A 19,508-nucleotide genomic window follows, 5' to 3' on the forward strand; every position below is an offset into this window, starting at 1 on the left:
GGAATTTAAGGTTCAGTGTGGGTGGTGGGTTCGCTGTCTGCTGGCATCCCGGGGATGGCCTGTCTGCCTGCAGCGAGCTCTGTTGCCAGATTGAGGCGGTGTGCTCATGTTGGTCTGTCATCCAGCCAAGAAGAGCAAAGTTATAAAATACAAGGAGGTGAAGTGTTAAAAACAATGAAGTCTCCACTGCAGTCACTGTTTGTCCTTTTTTTTAATTATTCGTGATGAATGATGATGTGATGATGACCCCACTGTCACTCTGTTTCTTGTTTTGGCCCACTTATCAACCAATCACAACACGACCTACTTATAGTGTCATAGGAGTCATTGTAACAACTACTCACAAGTACGATTACATAGATTGCAAACCGCTCTGTGTAGGCGAACATGCATTAGTGTAAATACCTCATAAGACTGTGCAAACAGTCTTCCTACTGTTTTTTCACACTAAACGTTTGATAACCGCAGACCAACGGGAGACTGAAGCAGCAGCGGGATATACAATGTAATGCTATTTGTATTTGTCACAAGGTAGCGAGGCACCTGTTTGAACTTGATTTTTTTATTATTATTATTTGGTTTGGGTTTTTTATCTGGAGCTTCTGTGGAAGTGGCACCCCTGCTGCATTGTCAGCTCTATTTAATTGGATGTTTTTTCGACACAGTGGTGAAATCGGGCTGGAGTTGGCTCTACTCTTTGATAAAAAGGAGTAAAAAAAACAAGTCTACAAAACAAGATATGGACATATTCTGTACTGTGTGATCAGAACCATTTTTGATATTGTAGGGAGCAATGGTACAAGCAGAAACTGCCAAATTAAGATGTTAGGCTGCAGGCAACAGGCTCGATGGCAGCTTGTGCAAACCAGCACATGTCCAACACCTTTTTTTTCTTCTTTTTCTACTTGCAATGCAACAAGGTGAAAAAATACCACATTCGCCCAGCAGAAATTGGGAAATTGGTTGTTTTGACTGATAAGTAGTGACTTCAGCTAGGGCACAGTATAAGTGGGCACCAGCCCAGTTCAAGCACCGCTCCTCACCCTCTTCCTCACCCATCTTTTGTCTCTCTTCTTTCTTTCAGTTCTTCTGTCAGCGGAAGTCTTTAATCAGAGCGTCAATCAGAGAACGGCGTGTAAGAGAATGAAGTTAAATCCAATATGAGATACACAAGATAACACAGCTGTTAAAACCATCAGTTGCCTAGATAACAACCCTGTCGCCTGCATTAAGTCTCCTCTCCCTGACTTTCACTCTCTGTCGTTGTCTAATCTCGCTGTCTTAATGGGAAAATGAATGGTTGTTAAATCTAAGCTTCTCTCCATCGCTTCATCATTTCTTTTCTTTTTTTTCCTAAATTGAAGTCTCTTTGCATCATAGTCTCCTTCGGGGTCATTGTTGTTAACAAGAAGTCAAAATCTAGCCATGGAATAAAATCACTGTCAGATCAGCTGAAATGAGATATAAATCACTGCACAGGAAAACGAAAAGTAATCTCTGTGAGGCAAAAGTTTAGGCTTAAACTAGTTTGCTTAAACCCTTAGTTTCAGAGAGTTTTTTTCTACCGTGGAATCTGTATGATGTCAATACGGTGAGCACGGAAGCCCCGCCCACCTGCTTTCAAACTTTCTGTTTATAATGGGCAGCCAATCAGAGTGAAGTTACCTGAAAGAAATGTAACCTATAACTGCGTGAAATTTTTTTTTGAACTGTGATTTAAGCAAAGTTACTCTAGTAGAGTCAAAGATGGCTGCTGGAAACAAGCATGGTTACCTTCTGAAAAAAAACTAAACCTACATTAAACAGATGATAACAGGTTAAGATACCATCCTGTAATTAAATTAAAAATGAAATTCATTTCAGTGAAATTGAAAAAGCCCTTTTGTACAGCTAGCAGAAGGACAATCCTTCATTTCTCCCTTGTAGCGCTGTCCCCACCCCAATTGCTTCATTAAAGCTGCAAGATTACTCACAGGATTGAGGCAGATTAACCAGAAGAGATCCAGAAACTCACCATGACCCACTGCTTGCCAAACCTCAGAGAGAATCAGAGAAGCAAACAGGAGACAGTGCTTGCAAAACACAGAGCCCTTTAAAAAAACAAAAAAAACAAAAAAAAACTAAAGGAGACAGCAGGAAATAAAACAGGACAACAGAGGTGGTCGAACCGGTTAAAAGAGGTGAGGAGTGAAAGCTCGTCTGGGCGCAGACAGACTTTTAAACTAAACAGACATTTTTAACAGACGGGTAGATGGGGGAGATAGTCGGCGGGGAAACGCGATGGATTAATGGAGGGTGACTGTGGGAGGAGAGGCTGTCACCACCTGCAGCAGCCGATGGAAGCGGCGCTTGGGTTTAAAATGGCACAGTTAAGGACAGAGAGATAAGATAGGACTGCGAGCCATTCATCACATTTATAGGAAAGGTGACATTTAGCCAGACGACAGCTTGGTGTGTCTATATTATGAGGGTGCAAAGGCCACAAAAAACATATGAAAATGTGTGAAAATGGGCTTACATGTGAATGGATTCATGTTCTTAAAGCTCATTTTTAAGTATGAAATATTTTTGCTCTTGGATGCTGGGCCTGATATGACCATATTGGGGATACCACTCTTAGTGATGTCATTAAGAGCCAAGAAAAAAAAACTTTCTGAAACACTTTACAAGAGGCTTAATTTTGGCTCATTAGGATTGAAACTTCGGTCATTTTCAGAACGATCGCCCACCAGTGACAGCACGTGCACTGATCTTTTGCAACTTTTTCCTCTGTAGTTTGTGCTGCCAAACTCGTTATACTTGCGCATGTCCGCAGCAGACACACATCCACATAACACACTAACAAGCACCTGTCACTTGTCCAGGTGAGAAATAAAACACGGGTGGGACGAAGAGATAGAGAAAGAGTGCAAAGGGCTTTGGAGAGGAGAGAAATGGGGCTTATGGAGGACAGAGGAGGACCGGATGGAAAGCTGGAGATAAACTAAGCTTCACACAGCAAAGCAAAACGTGTGTTGGGAGAAAGGCGCACTTTGTTGTGAGAGGACGCCGGACAAGCAAACTGACAGCCAGGTTTGAAGGTAGGGAACCAGAGGGGCAGGATGCAAGAGATGGCAATAAGAGAAAGAGGAATAAATGAATGAAGGGGGGGGGGGGGCAAAAGGGAGGAAAAAAAGAGGAAAAAAAGAGCGGGGTGATGAGGAGGAGGGAGGGTCCATGGGTTCATAATCCCCTTACAGACAGCTTTGTTGAGTGATTGACAGCCCAGCACGCCACGTTATAGAGTAAGCGCAGAGGGGGCCTGCAATGACTGGAGGGATTATCGCTCCCCTTGGCTTACAAATCCCCTCCCACACCACCTCATCACCACCTCATCACCCCCACCCCCTCCCTTTCCATAGGGTCAAGTGGTACAGGCCAGTTTCTGTTGTTTCCCTGCTCTCTCTTTAATGCTCACCCAGAAGCTCGCTTTGTCTCACATGATTGTGTTGTTTTGCAAATAATGCTTAATGTGCTGATGGAGGGGAAGGGGCGGTGGAGGGGTATCGAGCATCACGGGGATGTGGGGAAGAGGAGGGGGGGTTGTACACAAACCCACGCAGGGCATGTACACAAGCACGGATACACACCTACGCATGACGCATGCCTGACATCCACACAATCACACTTTCTGCACACAGGCAGAAACGCACGCACACACACACACACATTAAAAAAAAAACCCTCCCTCTGTTCAGCATGCAAGGGCATCATGAGGGTACAGAAGCACTTAAACGAGACCTTGAGTGAATTCTTTTGTTCTAGCTAAGTACCGCCATAATAGAGTTAGCTCGCCCGTCACAAGAGTGATTAAATTTAAGAGGAAACATAAGGAGAAAGCAAAGGTTTTGATTAAAAAGAGATAACATTAAAAATACAGTTGAAGTGCGCCACTTATGCATGATAGCGCCGATGTTTGGCTGCTCTACAGCAGCTGCATTAAGGATTTGGGAAATCAGATAATGTGTACGATTTACCAAGTGCCAGAATACACCTCATAGACTGGACGTGTTGCAATATTCAGCTGTGTACACACACTGCACACACACACACACACACACACACACACACACACACACACACACACACATATATATATATAACGGCCACCCAGGACTAAGGCTCCAGATGGGCTAGGCCTAACTGGGACTGGTGGCTTTGCTGAAGCACACAAAATAGGGAACCAAACACAAACACCACAGCAGCTGTGTGTGTTAGCCAGCAAAACCCAAGACCACACAGCCAAGGGTTATCGGCGCCACGTAACCGAAATAAGGAGTCCGTACACGTAAGCGTGCGTGCACCCAAGGTACGGGCACGGTGACCCGCAGTCGTGCCGCTTGGCTAAAAGAGAGAGGCTTTCGCCCCCACCACCACCATTGTGCACTAGCATTCATCTGGCTTGATTTTCTTTGTAGGGAAGGAGGGAGAGAGGGAAGAATCAAGAAAGTTTACAAAAAAAATAGAAAGGAGGGTGTTCCATCTGTTTTTCCCCCTCCTGTGGCTGGGGACCTGCAGTACAGCTGCACTCCAAAGGAGAGCAAGGCTGATAAAGAAGAGGAAAGATTTTTAGAAGGGGAGGTTTCAAGATAGGGTTGCTAATGAGGGAATGGCTGTGTGTGTGTGTGTGTGTGTGTGTGTGTGTGTGTGTGTGTGTGTGTGTGTGTGTGTGTGTGTGTGTGTGTGTGTGTGTGTGTGTGTGCTAGCCACGCTCTGGTTGGTTCACAGTCACCCCCGAATTACTCTGACACTGCAGTGATAGGCAATCATGATCACTCATTCTGTCTTTACTACAGAGGGCCTATTTACTGCCGGACAATGATGAGCGAATGAGAAGAAGCAGAGACTACAGATCAAAAAAGCCACCCACAAAGAAAAAGAGACACAAAAGGAGCTGCTGGGAGGAACAAGAGAAATAAGAGGAGGAAGAAATGAGAGCAATTTAAAACAAAAAAAGAGAGAGGGGGAATAAATTTTACTGGCTGCCAACCGGCTGTAACATGATAACGGCTTGGATATGTAGCGGAGGGAACTTACACTGATGGCGAGCCAAGCAATGAGTAAAAAGTAAAAAAAAAAAAAAAAGGAAAGACAAAAGAAATGAAAGGGGGATTAGCGCGGAGAAGTGGACTGGTTTTCGCAGACGACGAGAGGGCTGAGAGTGCGTGTGGGAGAGTGGGAAGCCAGCGAGCCGAGTGTGTGTGAGGGCTTTCAGTGGGGAGCTCTGCGAGGGGAGCTCTTTTGTTCACAGAGGAGCAGAGGGAGGAGGAAGAAGTGAGGGAGAGAGAGAAGGAGGACTGGAAGAAGAAGGGAGTGAGGGATATGCTACTGATAGAAAGAGGAGGGGCGGTGGAGTGTACCTCAGAAGAAACTCAACCCCTCCACTTGGACTTTTTCCAGGACTGGGAGCAATAACATTTTTCATCTGTGCATACATGAGTATGTGTGTGTGTGTGTACAAGCTCGCCACTGTGCATGCCTGGATGTGTGTAAGCCAGTGTATCTAAATGAATGCCGAAGTGTGTTAAGGTTGACTGCGAGACATGAGGACAAAAGCAAGACGAGAGAGAGGGAGTTAAAAACGCTAGAAAGCAGCTCGCACACACAGCGGTGTATTAAAGCCAGAGCTGGGGTATCAGATGATGGGATGTGGAAGGGGCAACAACAATCCACTTCACCACTCTGTCTGTAACAAGATGGATCTTGTTAGAGTTACTTGTGCTAGACAACAAAGCGCTGCAGTGCACTCCATATGTCGTTGCTGCAAAAAAGAAAAAGAGCATTTGGAGGCAGTCAGCTAGTTCACTTTAGTACACGGCCTTAAATCATTGCTTCAGGGTGGAATACTTCTATCGGGAAAATGTCTGCTTTTCAGGAAGTGGGAGAAGCCACCTTGTTTTCGTTTGACAGCCATGCATTTTTGAGTTTATTCATTGCAGGTCTGAAATGGGTTCATAAACCTGAGACTCTGAATCATTTTTTTTTTCAGTCTCGGTGAACAATGCAGCGCTTCAACTGATGACAAACCAAAAAAAAAGGTAACACACTCTTCCTTTTGCAAATTAAAACTAGAACATATAAGCAATTATATGAAACCCCATACACTTTGGGATTTTGCTGCTACAGCTTTTCTAGATCTGGTATAACCAGTTATGACTGCAACTAATTGTTCCAGTCTTCAGAATCACACAAACAGGATCCGTGGTGTGAATTACTGAGCTTTTGGAGGATTTAGCAGGAAGTCGACACAGACTTGCTTTGCTTTAATATCCCTTTGCGAACCTCTCCGACTACACAGGGGAAAGGATTATGAGACAAACGCAGAGGCCGCTGGGACTCTGCCCTGCAACATCCAAGTACGTGGCCTGTGATATGTTATGGGGAGCGCGGTTGTTTTAGTTAAATAAAACAAAATTAGCTGGGACAAAAACACTTAGCTAAACATAGCTAATAGCTAAAAAAAAACTAGCTAGCAAATGAACTCAACATTGTGCACATGTGCGGGAACTGCCTTCAGTTTTTCTCTTTGACCATTTGGTCTAATGTGTCAACACTGCAACCCAAAGGAGATTTAGCATGTCTGTTTTCTGTTAAGACTGGGACGTCTGCACAACTGTGTCAACTGACTTAACAAAGGAGTCTGTTTGCGTTTGTATTAACTATTTATAACCTTTTAAATTTTTGCCCCTGACAAACAAAATCATGTTGTTTTAAAACTAAAAGTAAAGTAACATCTCAACTAAAACATTTTTAGATAAAAAGTGTGTAAACCCCTCTCTGGAAACACATTGAAGTTAGTTAAATGAGTTCATTTAAAACTAATGAAAAGACAAAACAAAGCTATGACAACTTTGTTGCATCGGCTCAATGCTGAGTGGCTCGAGCGGGGAAAAAAAATAATGAGCATCAGAGTTCGCCACAGAAAGCGCAAAAGATCAGCAAAGACCAAAGAAGCACAGATGAGAAGCGCAGACAAAGGTTGCAGTGGACAGTTTTATTTGTCGAACACTCTGCTTCGCTCTGCTGCAAAGAAGCTTTTGTACCTCTGACTCCTTGCCTTTCCCATGGCAGGAGGATGACTAAAGAAAAGCAACACAAACAAACAGAGTAGCTCACGTTACGGGTTAATCCACATATTTTTGACGCTGCCCCCAAGTGGCAGCAGACAGCTACACATGTGCAGAATGAAGAAAGCAGCAGCATGTTTTAAGAGGTTTCCAATTATGATTCTGTACACATAGTTTTTATGTCTGATGACCACTGAAGTTACAGCTCAGCCTCTCTTTATATATTTATATGAAGTAACAGCCCAAAGGACGGGGTCGGCGTGATGGCCCCTGAGACCTGAGACGTGCCTATATCGACTTCCATCTCAGCATGTGATTTCTATAAACTGAGATACACTGATAGCGTTCAGTGGCTGCTAAGCTTCCCTCACGTGAGGCCCGTGTGCATCTGAAAGCAGAGGAGTTCAACCTAATCTTACATTTCCATCATAACGATGCATTTTTAATGTCAGTCCCACTTAAATTAAATGTTCTACAGAACCCAGGAAATGGAGCGTGATTTTTCCCCCTCGCGCTGCTCGCCAAGGTCAGTTTCCCCGTAGACTATAGCAACAATGGGCTAATGCCAAAGCCAGATGGACTACGCTTACTGTACGGTCTTTTAACTCCTAATTAGAAGTATGCATATGTGCGCACACACGCACAAGCATCCGAGGAGGAAGAAAGCGTGAAGGCTGGAAAAATCATCAAGGTGGTGGGAGTCAACCGTGGAGAATATTGCAAAAGATCTGAGGTAGGAGAAGCAGGACTGTGCATATGTGGAGTAATAAATGTGGCCGTTTATTACTGGGCCGGGTTTCAAGATGACTGGCTGTTATTGCAGAGGGCCATACCAGCACGCAGGGTTCCCCCACCAAAGCCTCTTAGCATGAAGATCATCTCTGACCTATTGTGAGTGAAGAGGGTAAAGATTATCTTAAAGCTAAGATGCTTTGGAGTAACAAGTCCCTACATCTCTCACACAAGAGACCAAACATCTCTCCACACCCGCTACATCGCCCTCCTCCCTACACACACACACACAAATAAAAGCCATGCATCATTTTGTAGCTCAGCACTGAATAGCTGTTCTGCTTTGTAACCGGGCTCCTTGCAGGCAGTGTGATTCATGTCTGCTTACTTTTGCGGCTCCGTGTGCTTTCTGCAAATCTCCGGATAACAGCTTCTTATGCCAAAAATATAAATGTAAAATGAGATATTTAAAGAAAACTCCACCTGTAGCCACTTCATCATTTACAACTGCAGCTACTGGCTGGCTGTATCGCATTTCTGGGTCCATTTCGCCGTTCGACTGTGTACTTTTTGTTATCCCCCGACATGATTTGGCGAGATTGCGTTCCACCTAAGCTATCCTGGAGTACAATGAAAATGAAAGGGTCCCGGTAAATGTCAGGTTTCCGAGTACAGTTCACTCAATCAAAGAATGGGAATGATTGCGGGGGATGAAATCCATCAAAGACGAGGCAGAGACATCATTTGACTGAAGCCTCAAAAGACCAGAATGCAAGTTGACTTTTGAATACGAAGCATGACTCTTACAATGGCTAAGAAAATCTTTGCCGTATTATTATCCCTGTTTTCGCCCACACACGGCACTGAAAGCAACGCATGTGTGTAAAAATCAGAAAGCGCAGCACAAGTCGGCTAAAGAAGATGAGACAAAGCGGGTTCACCACTAAATGTAAATTACAGCGCTTTATCCTGGAGTAAAGTGAACTTCAAGTATTGATTGTACAGTGGAAAAGTAGCTTTATTTTAAAAGGAATTGATTTAGCTTTTGGCAAATTAACTCCATCAACACGTTGTTCTGCTACGAAGCATTTGGCATCATTTCTGCCTCCGTGAGCTTGCTTTATGTGAAGTTTAACCACTGCGTGTGTTTGCATCTTATCATATAAACTGTAGAAGTAAATACCAGGAGGGGAAACAGCTGCCAGTCTCTTAATCGCTCCGTGCTAAGTTGATCAAAGAGCTTATTCTGCTCAAAAAGTCAATGAATTCCTTTAAAGCTTACCAGGTTTCACGCTGGACTTCACAGGGATAAATATTATGGGACGTGTCAGTAATGAGAAATGAGGGCCTAGCTCGGTTGAAGTTGAGCAGGAAGCAGCTAGTCATTGTGGTGACCTATAGATCATCAGTCACTCTCACTAGCTGGGACATGTCACATCATCCAGTACCTCTGTCAGACCTGGTTGTGCTGCCAAATAATCCATCTCCCTCTTCACTGTCTTTCATGGCTGTTTTTTGGTTTTTTTTGTTTCCCTCTCCGAGCCTGTCAGCTCTCTGCTCTCGTCCTGTCTCCTCTATCTTTGCCTCATCTCACCCTGACAACACCCACTTCTTCTATTTTTGCCCTCCTGCTCATATCGGTCGAAGATGTTTGGCAAGACTTCAGCTGTGACAAGGCACAGCTGTCCGCTGACAAACCCCGCTCATTTGTCTCTCTTGTGTGCAGGCGCACACACGCGCGCTCTCTCTTAGCATTCAGTTACAAAACCATTTTGAGCCTGCGACCAATCAAAGCTCCACGCTGACGTCCACCGGGAGATGGCGAGGGGAGAGTGATGGAGTTGCGGTGTTGATGAAAGTGACAGGATGTAAAGCCCGAAACTGGAATGCATTCTGGCTGTTGAGAGAGCAAGATAAGGGAAAAGAAAACATTTGTCTTTTGTTTTGCATTTTACAAGCTCTGCGTAACTGTATATGTCTATGCAAAAGAGGACTCCACCTCAACTGCCTGCGGGGAGAACAGTTGTAAAAGCACCAAACAGGTGTTGCAAAAAATGTTTTTCTACCAGTTAATTTTAGTGCTAACAATCTAGCCTTAAAACATGGAAATGAAGTCAGCCGTCGCGCTGAGAATAACTCAGTTTGGTGTCAACAGAAATCAAGACTTGAAACATGTTGTAAACAATGCTGTGGTATTTTGTGGGTGGCAGGTGGAGCTACATCAATTACCTGGATGGGCTACTCTTAACTGTTAAAAAGCAGAGACTAGCCAAAAATAGAAAGAGGAAGTACCGTCAGCTCCTGCAACGAAATGCTTGCTAGCTAGCTAGCTAGTTAACCAGCTAACAGAGTAGCATATCTTTTTCAGGTAAAACCACACACACGTGTAGCTAGTGTGACATAGCTGACACGTAATTTGAGACTACACTAGTATCTAGAAATTATTTTTTGAGGAAACAAAGATTTCAGCACCACCATAAACCACTTGATGGGAAGCGGATTTGCACATGCCATTTACAGAGCAGCCTAGAGCTCGGGGATCTCAACACACAGTTTAGTATTCAGGGCACAAACGCACACATGCCACCACATCCTCTCTGTCACAAGGCAGAATCCCAGCACACAAAATGACAAGAGTGTCAGCTGCCTCCCCGCCGCTATACTGTTTAGCTAGCTGTAGCTGCAACAACGTGAGCCCAACCCAAATGTTGTGAGGATGCAGCCGCAGAGCTAGAAGACTCTAAACTGAAGAGCAAAGGAGTTCGGAGGGAGGAGGAGTAAAGAGAAGAAGAGGGCTCGAGGAAGACTCAAGGGCAAATAAAAGGCAGGATAGAGGAGTTGCTCAACAGTGACAGAGGTTGCCCTTATACTGCACACCCCTCTGGCGTATAAAATCCACACACACTTTGGTACTGGCTTCCCAATCCACCAGTCTGCTCCCTCTGTGTCACCCGGGGGAGGGAGAGGGGGATTGACCTGGCCCAGTCCAAATGCTGCCAGGAGGATTGGATGATCCTGCTTAGAAGGGTGTGCTGTGAAGCAAGCTAATGAGAAGGCCTGTGTGTGTCTGTGTGTGTGTGTTGGCGGGCCTCGCTCAGGGGTTCTGGGTTCAGCCACCCAGGGCACTCTGCCCGGTGATGTTGGGGACACATGTGACCCCGTCAGACCTCCGGCCTGGATTACTATTACCACCACTATGCCTGTGAGCGTGTGTGTGTGTATGTCTGTGTGTTTTTGTGAATGCTTGCAGGGAAGAAAGTTGCTTGTTTTTTCATGTGTTCCAACATTTTTCAACCAGCCCAGCCAGCCGCACGCTTTTTAGCTCCTTCATCCCAATCATCAGCACTTTTAACAATTACCAAAAATCCCAAAGTCACTTCGAAAAAGTCCAAGGGACCGGGGAAGTAAATTAGTTCTTTAGCTAACCCCAGCATATTTACAACAGCGCTTTATAGCTGTTATGATGTTGATGAATGTGCACTGCCCCTGCCAAATAAACTTATAATCGAGTGATAAAATAATGAATAAATTCCGAGTGGAACACCAGCCCGTGACACGTGCCAGTTTCCTCACCTCTACTGTGTGTGTGCGCACATCTGCCCTCCTGTCTAGTCTAGTGGTAAAGGTGTGTGTTTATTGCTCACTAGCACACGCTACAAAGGAGATAGATTAGGACCACACACTCTTTACACATGTGTCCAACAGTGATGGGGGGAGGAGGAGGTCGAGCCTCCCGAGGCTCATTTGTGTATAATATGTGTGTGTATGCAGACGCAATAGATACGTCTGTTTGCATGTCTGTGTTTTCATAGTCAAACCCCTTACCTGTGTGTCCATCTGCCCGAAGAAGGAAAGAGGGAAAAGGAGAAAAGATTGCTGCCTCTGGTCGGATTGGCTGCCTCCTTTTTCTCCTTCTCCTGGCCTTTCCATTCTGCCACATCAGCTGAAAGCTCTTTTCACAGCTCCTGTTGCTCTCAGCTCGTAAACTTACACACACTCCTTTTTTTCACCGAGGGGGAAGAATGACGGTAGGAAGAGAGAGAGAGAGCAAGGGAGCGAGGAAACAAGGCGGTGGGGGGGGGAGGGGCTGCTGCCCCGTTGGTTTAACTCGAGCAATACGGTCCATATCATTTTGATCTCGCCTCCTCTCTCGGCCACATTCCTTTTTTTTCTGCACTTCTTCCTAAAAATAAGAAAAATAAAAAAACGCTATACCCAGTGGATATTGTCTAATCATTTCGCCCAAGGATACGTGTAGGCTTACCAGGCTCCTGCTTTCTTACCCACACAGCCCGGAAAAAGGCCTCCGAGCATGAATTATTCATGAAGTCAAAACCTACAGGATGGGTGTAAACGGGTGTGGGCTTTTAAATATACAAACAATCTGTAAACGGGTGCTGGAATGCTGCTCCCGTGATATGACCTACTAACACCTATTCCATAATAAGAATAACCTCCTCAACCAAAAACACATTTGTGGCGGTGTCTCCACCAGTCTCTCTCTCTCTGGCGGCTTTTTTTTTTTTTTTTTTTTGCAGTTGAAACACTTAGCCTAGTTAGCTAGTCTTTTATCCGGCGCCAATTAGCCAACGATTAATGAATTATTGAGAAACGGGAAGGGTGGCGGTGGTGGGGTGGAGGGGGATTAAATTTTAATGTGGATCTTAGGGGGAATAGTTGTATTACAAGTCACCGCAAGCAGCAAACCGGGAGACGCCCACCCTCAGCAGCCATTTACAATAATCTACAGCCGTTTACGAAAGTGGGTAAAGAGGAGAGGAAAAAAGGGAGAGAGTGCGAGTAAAGGAGGGGTGAATGAGCGCTTTTTTTGGCATTAAGAACAGACGCTGAAATCAGACTTGCAAAAAGGTTCCAGAAACTACAAAAGTCCATATGTCATGATCAGATGAGTGACCGAAGCCAGCATCCTCGTCTCTCTGTGCATGTGTGTGTGTTTGGGTCACCTGCCACCCTCCTGCCAGCCACGCCATCTTCACCCCTCCCCCCACCCGAACTCCCAAGCAGTAATGTAAGTTTCGATCTTTCATTAGGGTGGCCGTGTAAGGCCGATAATACGAGATGCTGAGATAAGGATAATATATGTCTGAGGAGGAGCTCTTCCCAAGGTGATCGTTCTGGTTCAGTTCCCTCTTCCTCAAGCAGAACCTGTATTGGCACTTGAGACTTAACTGGTATTGATTTACTTAGGGTTAGGGCCGTCTCCACCCCCCGCTCTGCTCTCCCCGCCGCTCGGTGTTTCTCTTTCACCTCCCAGCACCTGTCTCTGTTTATATTCCTCCAGGAAGGCTTCTTGTCAGGCTGTGGTAGCATCAACCCGTGGAGGGGTTTATAAAAAAAGGTGGATGTCCTGGTGCATTCTGATATTATATTTAAGGAATTAATCTGGCAGCTGAGCACCCACCCCCCTCCCATCCTCCCTCAAAAGCACCCACAGATGCCTGCTTTTCCTCCTCACCTCTGTCATCCCTCGCACATTTTTTGGGTGCGTCTGTGGCTGCTGTAGCGTCATAATTAGCGGCTGGATGTGACACATGTTTCCAATTTGCTACATCTGGTCACTGCACCGAGGTGGTGGTGGTGGGGCGGGGGTGCAAGAGATAGAGACAGACGGAGAGTGACAGTAGGGAAAAGAGGGAGAGAATAATAGAGGGACAGAAGAGTGGGGGAATGAGAAGAGATGCTTTGATTGTAAAATTCCAGGCCAATATGGATGTTTAAAACAATCCACCATGTTTTTCCCCGTTAGTTTACCTCCTTGTTTATTCCAAGGGAAACAACAAAATTGCACAACTGCCCTGATTTAAAGCTTTCAGTTGGAACACTTAGCCAGCTCACAAATGATGTGGCACAGATGATAATTGCAAAAAAAACAAGGTGCCAATATCACAGTTTGCTAGGCTGGTATCAGTCCATACCTACACTACTGATATTAGGCTGATATTAGAATTTATGCATCCCTGCAGAAAAAAAAGAGAAGCAGTGGATACTGAGGCGTGAGAAGGAGAGAATATAAGACAGAGGATGGAAGAAAAGATGGGAGGAGAGGTGGAGGGGAAGCTGCAAGTGGATGGTCCAAACTTCAAAGAGGCATACGCAGCAAAGGTCCAGAGGTTAACAATGTGACACCCCATTTACTACACAGACAAGATGTGAACCATACCTGTGCTCTGATTGCTACAGCTTCTGCTTACTTTTCACCTCATTTCTGAAACCACCTGTGTGTGTGTGTGTGTGTCTTCCAGAAGCGTGTCCTTGGAAGAAGCAGACTATTTAGACAAGCAGCGGGCTCTTAACATATTTCAGCCCAGGGCCAAAACCTATTCTGCCCCGAGGCAGCTGATACTAGAGTACTGCTCATGTCACGTAGAGAGCAAGGAGAAACAAGTACACGACAGCATGAAAAAGGGCCAAGAAAATAAACTGGAGGAATGACTAAGCTGATTAACTATGAATAGTAAGCTTCGTGAATAAGCTTCATAGTATAAAAAGAAAAGGGCTTTTTGTATTTTGGATGGATATATGAGCGAGCAAATCTGTGGAAATGACAGCAGAGTGTGGCGTCAAAGCCACCGCCCGTCTAATTGCGAGCCGGGCCCATTCACTGAGCCCTAACACCCACCTAACACTAAACTCCATTAGGAGACAATAGCGTGGAATCACCTGTAAGGCTTCAAAAGCCCAGGCTGTGAGCTTCTCTGTGGAAATTACCCTCCCGTGTCCAACTCTACTCCCTGTTGGGCGAATCCACCCACTGCTGACAAAAAGCCCTCATTAAGGGCTTCATGCCTGGCTCCACAGCAGGGGCCCACGCACAGTCACATCTGTGGAGAAGTGGAGAAACTGGGCAGGACGTAGCCTCCAGCGCACGGACGCATTAAAAACCTGTTAGTCTCTGAAAAAGCCCCTGGCATGGGTGTGAGTTAAAGCTGTCTCGGGGGGGGCCCGGTTGGCATAAGTGAGTCAATTTTCTCTTGTGTTTTTTTTTCTCCCTTCTATAAAGTGTACTTAGAAGAAACGGGAGCTATTCTGGAGCGGTGCTCCATGCTGATAGCCTGCACAGAAGTGTTTATCAAGCTGCAAAATATCATTGTTCCAATTTGCCAACAGAAATGTAGCTAGGATTTGCAGAAATGAATCTTTGTGTCACTGAAGGAAAAAAAAAAACTCCCCTCTTTTCCCTTCCATACAAGCCGCCTTGTTATTCTCCACCTCCCCTCTTCCACCACCACCTCCTCCTCCTCACAGCCAGCAGGTCCATTCAGACACAGGGAAATTGGCAGAGGTGTGAGAAAAGTGGTGTCAGTCATTAAGGCTGGACAGCAGAGAGGTGTTTAAAATGGCATTTCCTCAGCTAATGCCTGACACCTTCTCCGTGAGGAAAAGGAGGAGGAAAGAAAATGCAAATGAGCTCGGGCAAAGTGTGCAGACTGGGTGTTTGACAGGCCTGAGGTCCAAAAGGAGGAAGGGAGTGCTACCCTGGACTTTAATCAAGGTCATCCAGCAACAGCAATTAGAGCATCACACAAGTCTTTATCATCCTACACACACAGCTTCCATCTACGGCCTTAGAGCTCACGGGGACTTTTAGAGGCGCTGCAGCTGGACCAGGAACAATAATCAGTGTGACAAATGCAGAGCAGCAGCATTTATCAGATCACAGTTTAGACTGAGCAAACAATACTGAGAGTGAATACAACAATGACGGAATAGTCTTATTTTTTTCTTCTTTAGATACCGCAAAAAACTGTCCAAAAGGAACCCTGACTGAGAAAAATCAGCAGTGTCGGTAAGACGGGCAGTCTGCTGTAGGCCTGCACTCTGTTACGAATTTCTGACCTTATCCAACAGACGGTGATGAAGGTGCTTTTCTACAGACACTCCAACAAGCTGTCAGAATGGCAGCCTTCACAGAAAAAAAAATCAATATTCCGAGTTAGGCCTGCACTTTGTGGTGAATTTCTGCCTTTATCCAACTTTATTTTCTTCTTTATCGCCTGTGTCATGTCGCATTACCGCTCAGCAGTGCACTCAGTTTCTTGCGTTCATAAAACGTTTCATGATTCTCCCGTCGCATGCAATGAAACCACAAAAAAATCAGTTTTCCCCAAGCATGCTTGGAGAACTTCAAGATCAACCCTACAATTAAGTCAGCCAGTGAAACTGTGAGGTCTGCGAGCGCTCTTACCTTTCGTTCAGGGAATTCCAGTAGATGGGCTCCAGGTTGCTGGCTGTCGTCCCCAGTAAATCCAGTAAGAATACCAGCAGGATCCCCAATCCATTCCCACTTCTTCGACACGCCATCTCAACCCTGACACCCAGCATATGCGGCCCCATTTAAAAGCAAGATCTTTTCTGCGGTTTCGATGCTGTTGCACACGAGGGGGGACTCTCTCAAAACAATAGATGCGCGGCTACAGCCGATCAGGCTATAGGTAGAGGACAGTCAAAGTGTGAAGCCAAAGCCCGCTCTGCACAACCTCATGGATCCGAAATGTGGCAGCTTGTAAGCGATCACAGCACACGCACTGAAATGTGCGAGGGGAAAAAGAAACTTGTTCAATCCGCGCGTCTGGGTGTCCAAAAAACGATTTCTGCGCGTCCACAGTTGCACTAATTCTGTGCCAATCCCATGACTTTCCTCGTTAATCTGTCCTTCCCTTTTATTTCTCCAAAAACTGCGCTCCTCGGCTGAAAGGTAACTCCACGGAATCAAAAATATTTAAAAGAAAAAATGATTGCCACCCAGCCTCTAACTCTGTAGCCTTTCGGTGCGCCCTGATTGTCTTTTTTTCCGAACAATGTTCCCTTGTTCTCTGTGCCGACTCTGTGCGATTTCTCTCCCATTACCTTGTTTCCTCGCAAGAATATCTAGCTTCCAGCATATCAGAGAGGAACCGGGGAAAAGAAATACTGTCAGTGTGGCAGAAGGGCGCAATCAAAACCAGGTCAAAAGTGTGAGGGTGAAACGTTTAAAATGGAAAAGATGTTACTCGTGTCCACAGCTCCATCCTCATAAAGACGTGTTGATGCTCGGCGGGTTCCGTCAGTGCGCGTTACAATCCTTAGTGGCCTCTTTATGGAATCAAAAGCAAACACACACGGGTTGTAAATCCTTAATAGACACGCTGAAAAATAATAATCATAAAAAAGATCCGAAATCGACGATAAATCCAAGAATCAATTCAAAGAAACTGAGAGGAATAAATCAAAGCGCTAGAAAAGCATCTCCACTCTAATAATGTCACACACAGGCCAACGTGAAAGTTTTGAAGTGATAGAAAGGAAAAAATAATATTAATAATAATAAGATGCGAGTTGTGAGCATCAGTCCCGGCTGGAAATTATCTGATGCGGCGCATCATTTAGAGAGCAGGACGCGTCGCTTCTCGGTCATGGAAAAGCGCTTCATTCGTTATCTCCTCCGTCTCTCTGCCTCAAAATCCCACTGCTTTGACTCGTCCTAACGCTCGCAGCACATTGACAGACCGACTGGCTTGTTTGAGAGGAGGAGGAGGAGGGAAAAAAGGGGCATGGATGAATGGAAAGGAGAAAAAAAATCCCCATCCTCCGACTGGCAGGCAGGGCGCACTGACGGAGCGCAATTCTTCCAGGCTTTGTCGGCGGGGGCGGTATCGAGTCCCTTTCAGCACCTCCTCTTTCCTCCTCCTTTTAGAGTCTCGGCCCCCCTTCTCCCCTCTCCTAACTCGGACCTTTGGACTCCCTGGCACTCTATTCTGCCTCCTTTCAAACGCCGAACAAGAACCCCCTCCACCACCACTAGCTCTCTAAATGCTCACCAACGTGCGCCCCTGAAAGTGACGAAAGAGCAAGAGCGCCCTCAATGTATTGACTAAGCATCACATGTGGCACTGAGGCAGGATCGTATTGGAAAAACACAATCCAGATGCAGTTTTACAAGGATTTTTCATTCAAATGTCCCCGCAAAGCTACTTCCTACAGGAGTGATTACTCCAGACGCAAAGCGCCTCACAGAACAGCAGGAGCTCGCGCTATGAGGCCTCGTGGATACATAAAGCAAAGTTACAGCACTGTTTCAGGGATGAAGTTGAAAACAGGAACTTGCACCGAAATGTCTCCTTAGAGAGAATTATGATATCTCGCATGATCACTGGGCCGGCCTCACCTCGCTACATCTGCTCAGTGTAAGGGAAAAGAATCCGCTCTCCTTGTGTGGGAGGACAGAGCAGAGTCTCAGCAGCTTCAAAGCGGGCAGCTGAGCTTGATGGGTTGCAGGACGATCCGGTTGGCAGGACCCGCTGAGGGCCACACACACACACACACACACCAGTGTTTACGGTGGGGCCCTCAGCCTCCCCACTCATCCACGGCAACAAGCCTGAGACTGGACTGTCAAAGCTGTGCCTGTGCTGCCACCAAGTGGTAGATAGAGCGCATGAGCCTTAGGGGAAGACTGACTAATTCTTTAATCCCCCAATGTGACAGCCCCTTTAGCAGTGCATTATAAAGCATTATTGGATTTTGGTGTTTGACAAAGAGTAGATGATAAAAAAAATCACACTTTCCCGCTCGCTGTTGCATTATTTGAAAATAAAGAAAGAAATAAAAAGCACAGTTATTGCAGTAGTTTGGAATGCCAGCTTTTACTGGAATAAAGTGACAAGAACGGATCAATATTCTTTCTTTGTTTCACACCTACATACATGACATGACATCTGCATGAAGAATTCCCCCTAGTCCACGCATGACTTCCTGTTCCACCATCTGTAGCCGAGTGCAGTAGAGCCGCTGATACCTGAGAGGAAGAGATTCTGTAATATCTTTTATTGAAAATATTTCACTTCACAAAAACAAAGAGGAAGAAAACTCTACGCACCCCTGAACACGCTCTGCCATTCCTGCACAGCTGGGGAGGAGAAAGGAAATGAAAGTGGGAGAGAAACAGAGGAAAGCAAGAATGAGGGCAGCGACTTATGGGAAAGTTGTGGCTCAGCAGACTTCAATTCAGTGTCATGCTCAAGGGCACTGCAGCACATCAGCTGAGTGAACCTCCAGGCGATCAAACCGAGGGTCCGCAGGCAGCCGGGGATACTCGGAAAGACAGAAGTGCAGACGTTTCCCTCTGCAGTGCGAAATTACAGCGTGCTTTCTTACGAGGATTGTAATTGCAGGGTTATGAGAGCCAAACAAGAAACAAATGCAGCAGAGAGATTTTATAGAGCTGGTCAGAGACACAGAATGAAAAAAAAAGAAAAGAAAAGAGAGCAGAGATGGAGCTGTTTCTGTTGCACTGACCTCCAGAAACCTTGGCAGGGCACACGACAAAGCTAAATGTAGTGGAGGAAGATAGACTGGTTCAGAGACAACGGCAGTTCAGAGGTGGAGCTGGCACGAAAAACAAACCTTCTGCTCTGTCTGGGAATCTATCTGTGTGGGTAAACTGGCGGGCTTGTGGCTCTCTCGCTCTATTTTTGAGTGGAAGATGACTCGGTTAAAAAAAAAAACTGCAGAGCTATAAGACACCACCTACATCAGATCTGCCATGTTGCTGAATAACAGAATGTACTTTCTGGAGATGTATTCATCTGCTTAATATACACTCAGAGCTGCGATGTTGGTGTTTATTAGTGTTCATTTATTCAGGCTGACCTCATTTACTGCACCGACCTT

At 45.6% G+C, this 19,508-nt stretch overlaps 1 protein-coding gene across 1 annotated transcript in view; it reads right to left on the reverse strand.

Annotated features, from left to right (window-relative positions):
• Positions 1-17,475, reverse strand: part of efnb3b (ephrin-B3b) — a 91,932-nt gene extending 74,457 nt beyond the window's left edge. Inside the window, exon 1 of the mRNA XM_004572195.6 lies at positions 16,045-17,475. Within this exon, the coding sequence (XP_004572252.1) occupies positions 16,045-16,193 (149 nt within the window). The 5' untranslated portion in view covers positions 16,194-17,475. The remainder of the gene's footprint in view (positions 1-16,044) is intronic.
• Positions 17,476-19,508: the final 2,033 nt, after the last annotated feature.

Source organism: Maylandia zebra, linkage group LG3 (genome assembly GCF_041146795.1).
Source record: "Maylandia zebra isolate NMK-2024a linkage group LG3, Mzebra_GT3a, whole genome shotgun sequence".
NCBI classification, from domain to species: domain Eukaryota; kingdom Metazoa; phylum Chordata; class Actinopteri; order Cichliformes; family Cichlidae; genus Maylandia; species Maylandia zebra.